A 6,000-nucleotide genomic window follows, 5' to 3' on the forward strand; every position below is an offset into this window, starting at 1 on the left:
TGCCTTAGCCTCCCGAGTAGCTGGGACCACGGGGATATGCCACCACACCTGGCTAATTTTTTTTAGAGAGAGGTCTCACCATGTTGCCCAGGCTTTTTTTTTTTTTTTGTCTTTCTTGCTTTTGCGACCAAGTCTCACTCTGTCACCCAGGCTGGAGTGCAGTGGCGCCATCTCGGCTCACTGCAAGCTCTGCCTCCCGGGTTCAAGCAATTCTCTCACCTCAGCCTCCTGAGGAGCTGGGATTACAGGCGCCTGCCACCACACTCAGCTAATTTTTGTATTTTTTAGTAAAGACGGGTTTTCGCCGTGTTGGCCAGGCTGGTCTTGAACTCCTGACCTCAAGTGATCTGCCCGTCTTGGCCTCTCAAAGTGCTGGGATTACAGGCATAAGCCACCGTGCCTGGCCTGAATGTCACAAGTTTTAAAATCCATTCTTTTGTTCATTAATCATTTTCTTTTCAGGTCTCTGATTGGCTATTTATATCCTTTCCCCAAATATATAGCTAGGTATGTATTTCGGGAGACAGAGTTTCGCTCTTGCTGCCCAGGCTGGAGTGCAATGGCACAATCTCAGCTCACTGCAACCTCCGTCTCCCGGGTTCAAACAATTCTCCTGCCTGGGCCTCCCGAGTATCTGGGGTTACAGGCACCTGCCATCATGCCCAGCTAGTTTTTTTTATTTTTAGTAGAGATGGGCTTTCACCATGTTGGCCAGGCTGGTCTCGAACTCCTGACCTTAGGTGATCCACCCGCCTCGGCCTCCCAAAGTGGTGGGATTACAGGCGTGAGCCACAGCGCCCGGTCTAATTCATTTAATAATCAGCAAAAATCCTCAACAGAAAAGTTTACAAGATAAAATACCCTCTAAACCTCGATTTTAAGAAATGACTAACTTAATCTTTTGTATGCTCTTCTACTCCTCCCAACGTTATCATCTTACACTCAACACAAACCACGCTAGAATATAAATTCTGACACTGAAGCCCCCGCCAAATACCATTTCAACCATTCGGAATCTTAAATCTTTGGGAACAGTTGTTCTGATTTCTGTGACTATGGTGTAAAACTGGTTGACCTGTAACATCCACCTCTGGCCCCAAACCTTTCTATCCTTTCCGCCGTCCGTTCCCCGCCCGCCAGGCATCCTCGCCCAGGCTCCGCCCCGCTCCTAGGTCGGTCTCGGTCCACGACTGGCTTTGTCCCAGGGGTTTGGCTATGGACAAGCCGCAGGAGCGGAGGCCATCGGCTCAACGGAGGGCCCTGAATCCACACCCCCAGCCGAAGCGGCCTGCAGACTCCGTCCAACCCGTGCACCGCGGGCACCCACGGCGACCCTAGGACGCGGGGTAGCCCGGAACCCAAGGACCCACCACGACCCCGAAACCGGGCGTCCATGCAGGCCAGCCTGCTTACCCGAGGCGGCTCCGCCATGGCCGCTGCGGTCCCGCCCCGCCCTGACAACGCCGACCGTCTCCGACGGCTCCGCGGCAAGCGGCCCTGCCGCGCACGGACTCCCCTCCGCTCCGCCCCAACCCGACTCCCAGGCCTAACCCGGGTGGCAGCCAAACGCAGCGCCGGTCGGGCGCAGTGCATGCTGGGATCCGGCCCCCCGGCCGCGGCTGACGCTCCGCCCCACAGCGCCCCCTGCGGGCGTGAGAAGCGGCGCCGCCCGAGGGTCGGTCCTCAGAGGAGGGACCCAGGGGCCTGGGCGCCCTCAGTACAGGCCGGTCTTTGAGGGACCCTGGGACTCCCGGGATCTGGGGAGGGAGGCGGTCAGAGACAAGCTGAGGAGCTGACCAGAGTGGAAACGGAGGGACAGGTGGACATGGAGAGATCAGGCACAGGGACAGGGAGACGCGCTCCACGGAAACCCAGACTGAGAGGCAGCGAGAGGGTAGTGTTCGGTGCGGTTCCTCCCAAAGCCGCCCCCGAGTCAGGCTTTGTCTGTGAGGGGGGTCCCGGGAATCCAGCGAGGCCGGAAAGTGGGTGGGGGGCGCGCGGTGGCCCGGGGCGTCCATCCCGTCGGGGACGCGGAGACCGTCGGGGCCCCGTGCTTGTCCCGTGGGGGACGCAGAGGGAGGTCCGCCCACCAGGTCCGGTCCCCGTGGGTCTACAGCCCTTCTGGACTCCCCGGACGGCCACGCTACTTCCTTGGCAGAGAACGGCCTTGGGCAGAGACCCCATGCGGAAGCCACCCCGGCCTCAGGGCCGCCTGCAGGGACTCAGGGTGGTCCAAGGATGCGGCCGGGCACCCCAGCCCGGGCGGGAGACACAGACCGAGCGGGAGAAGACGAAGGAGGCCATGACACAGGGCGTGAGAAACACGAGAACATAAGAGCAGGGGAGAGGTGTGAAGACGCAGAAGGGGAAACCAGGGAGAGACAGAAAAGAGAGGGCGACGAAGAGGGTGGCGATTGTCCCCAGAAAATAAGCCTCGCATTCTGTCCTAGTCATGTCTTACGTGTCAGGCTAAAGTAGCAAAGGAAAAGTATGCAGTTGGGGGAGGATGTCCATGAGAAATAAAATAGTCCCTGCATAGGCTGAGGAGCATGTGCATATCTGTATTTGTCCCGGAATTAATTGTGAAATGTACATGTACCTTACTATTTAATGTTTTTTATTTTTCCAAATGTTATACAGTACAATTTTTTTTTTATTTTTTTATTTTTTATTTTTTTTTTTGAGACAGAGTCTCGCTCTGTCACCCAGGCTGGAGTGTCGTGGCGCAATCTTGGCTCACTGCAACCTCCACCTCCACCTCCCGGATTCAAGCAATTCTCCTGCCTCAGCCTCCCGAGTAGCTGGAATTACAGGTGCACGCCACCACGCCCGGCTAATTTTTGCATTTTTAGTAGAGACGGGGTTTCACCATGTTGATCAGGCTGGTCTCAAACTCCTGACCACGTGATCCACCTGCCTCCGCCTCCCAAAGTTCTGGGATTACAGGCATGAGCCACTGCGCCAGGCCTTTTCTTCTTTTTTTTTTTTTTTTTTTTGAGATGGAGTCTTGCTCTGTCACCAGGCTGGAGTGCAGTGGCAGGATGTCGGCTCACTGCAACCTCCACCTCCCGGGTTCAAGCGATTCTCCTGCCTCAGCCTCCCGAGTAGCTGGGACTACAGGCGTCCGCCACCATGCCCAGCTAATTTTTTGTATTTTAGTAGAGACAGGGTTTCACCGTGTTGGTCAGGCTGGTCTCGAAATCCCAGCCTCCAGTGACCCGCCCGCCTCGGCCTCCCAAAGTTTATGTATACAGTACAGTTTTTTAATGCATACTGCTATGATTTTTTTGTTTTGTTTTTTTGAGACGAAGTCTCGCTCTTGTTGCCCAGGCTGGAGTGCAGTGGCGCGATCTTGGCTCACTGCAACCTGCATCTCCTGGGTTCAAGCAATCCTCCTGCTTCAACCTCCCGAGTAGCTGAGATTACAGGCGCTGGCCACCATGCCTGGCTAATTTTTTGTATTTTTAGTAGAGACGGGGTTTCACTCTGGTAGCCAGGATGGTTTTGATATCCTGACCTGGTGATCCGCCCGCCTCGGCCTCCCAGAGTGCTGGGATTACAGGCATGAGCCACCGCGCCCAGCTATTAACTTTTAACTATTAACTTCTTTAAAAATAAATTTAAGTTATATAGAAGTATAGCTTCTATACTACTACATAGAACTCCAAATTTTAGCATATGTATAAACATGTAACGGACATCATAATCAGGCTGTTGTAGAACCCCAAAATCAGGCTTGTGTACCTCATGGGCAGATGAGGCCAAACACTGAGACATCGGTGCTTGGAGATGGAGAAAGGTTTAACAGATTTGGTCAAAGAGAGAAGGCAGCAGAGCAAATCTCTAAAATCTGTCTTAACAAAAAGAAGCACAGAGTTTTTATGGGGCTAGAGAGTAAGGGAGGGGGAGTTTCAGGGAACCAAGGGGGAAAGTCTGTGTTTCTTCAGTCTCTGATAACACCTTGAGCAATCAGGCTTCTTGGCACCAGGGGCTGGACTCAACGACCCTGAAGGCATTCATTCCCCCTGCAACAGTTTTTCATGACCCTGAAGTTATCTCCTCCTCAAATGAAACAGTACATCAGCAGTATGTAATTACAGTGTGAGAACAAGGAATACTGGGCAAAAAGCAAGTGGTTAAAACATGCAAACAGGTAAAAGCCTGATCAGAATTTTCATTTATTCAGTCCTTAAGAACTGCAAGATGCTGAACTCTCAAGGGGCCCAGTTACAAGGCTATTAGAAGTTTCACCACCCTCTAAAACGCCGTTGGAATAGCCTTTTTTTTCTTTTTCTTTTTTAAAAAATTGTTCGTTGGGTGCAGTGGCTCACGCCTGTAATCCCAGCACTTTGGGAGGCTGAGGCAGGCGGATGACCTGAAGTCAGGAGTTCGAGACCAGCCTGGTCAACATGGTGCAACCCTCGTCTCTACTAAAAATACAAAAATTAGCCGGGCATGGTGGTACGTGACTGTAATCCCAGCTACTTGGGAGGCTGAGGCAGAAGAATCGCTTGAATCCTGGAGGTGGAGATTGCAGTGAGCCGAGATTGCACCACTGCACTCCAGCCCGCACAACAGAAAAAGACACAAACTCAAAAAAAAAAAAAAAAAAAAAAAAAAAAAAAAAAAACTAACCAGGCATAATGGCAGGTGCCTGTTATTCGGAAGTACTGCTACTTCTGCACTCCAGATTGGGTGACAGAGCAAGACTCCGTCTCAATAAATAAATAAAGTGAACTTAAAGTAGTAACAATAGAGAGTGAGAAATGATCTTGTTTGGGAAGAATCAGGAGCTAGATGTTAGATTGGGTTTAAGAAAATCTAGGTGCATCATCAGATTTATAACTTTGGAGATGAGGTAGATTTAGTATACAGAGGTAGGAAATACAGGACAGTGTAATAAAGAGGGGTAGAGGCTGGGCACGGTGGCTCATGCCTGTAATCCCAGCACTTTGGGAAGTTGACACTGGCGGGTCATTTGAGGTCAGGAGTTCGAGACCAGCCTGACATGGTGAAACCCTGCCTCTACTAAAAATACCAAAAAATAATAATAATAATAATTAGCTGTGCCTGGTGGCGGGTGCCTGTAGTCTCAGCTACTCGGGAGACTGAGGCAGGAGAATTGCCCGGGAGACAAAGGTTGCAGTGAGTCAATATTGCACCACTGTACTCCAGCCTGGGTGACAGAGCGAGACTCTGTCTCAAAATAACAATAACAACAAAGAAGGCTAGAGTGAGGGTTGATACAGGTGACAAGTCTTACTTGGGGCATTTTGTGTTTGAGATGTTCATGGCACAAATTGAAAATATGGATGTACAGATTTGAAAGTCATTAGCACATATGTGGTAACAGAAGAGATGGCTGTACCAGATGCAGCTCAGAACAGCCAAATAGTCACGCACACAGACAGACACAGCTTGCTGCTCTGCTGCTGGTTTTGGAGGTGGGAGCGCTTCTCCCTCATTTTTGGAGTTCCTTTCCACCGATGGGGAGCTCCGTGGAGCACAGCACTTGCAGCCTCTGCCTCCCCACCCACTTTGCTCAGGTCCATGTGCATGCTGGGCTCTCCCGTGTTAGTTTTATGACTAGTAAAGGTGTCAAGTTGATCTTACAGTCACACTGGGGGTTAGGGATTCAACCTGTGAATTTGGAAAGGGGAGGGGACATGATTCCGTTCATAATATGGAGTTACATCTTACTGAATGCCTACTCTTTTTTTTTTGAGACAGGGTCTTGCTGTGTCAGGCTGGAGTGCAGTGGCATGATCTTGGCTCACTGTGACCTCTATCTCCTGGGCTCAAGTGATTCTCCCACATTAGCATCTCGAGTAGCTGGGACTACGGGTGCATGCAACCACGCCTGGATAATTTTTGTATTTTTAACAGAGACAGGGTTTTGCCATGTTGGTCAGGCTGGTCTTGACCTCCTACCCTCAAGTGAACCGCCCATCTCGGCCTCCCAAAGTGCTGGGATTACAGGCATGAACCACCGTGCCCAGT

At 51.5% G+C, this 6,000-nt stretch overlaps 1 protein-coding gene across 2 annotated transcripts in view; it reads right to left on the minus strand.

The window, feature by feature from the left end:
- The window catches only part of ZNF786 (zinc finger protein 786), a 54,300-nt gene that overhangs the window by 17,939 nt on the left and 30,361 nt on the right, over positions 1-6,000 (minus strand). The window contains exon 1 of one of the 2 annotated variants that reach the window (XM_023225469.1): positions 1,414-1,600. The exons of the other annotated variant lie outside the window; for it this stretch is intronic. Within the exon in view, the coding sequence (XP_023081237.1) occupies positions 1,414-1,593 (180 nt within the window). The 5' untranslated portion in view covers positions 1,594-1,600. Of the gene's footprint in view, positions 1-1,413; positions 1,601-6,000 lie in introns of those variants that run through there. 2 annotated transcript variants of the gene reach the window in all.

This window comes from Piliocolobus tephrosceles, chromosome 8, assembly GCF_002776525.5.
Source record: "Piliocolobus tephrosceles isolate RC106 chromosome 8, ASM277652v3, whole genome shotgun sequence".
In the NCBI taxonomy this organism is placed as follows: domain Eukaryota; kingdom Metazoa; phylum Chordata; class Mammalia; order Primates; family Cercopithecidae; genus Piliocolobus; species Piliocolobus tephrosceles.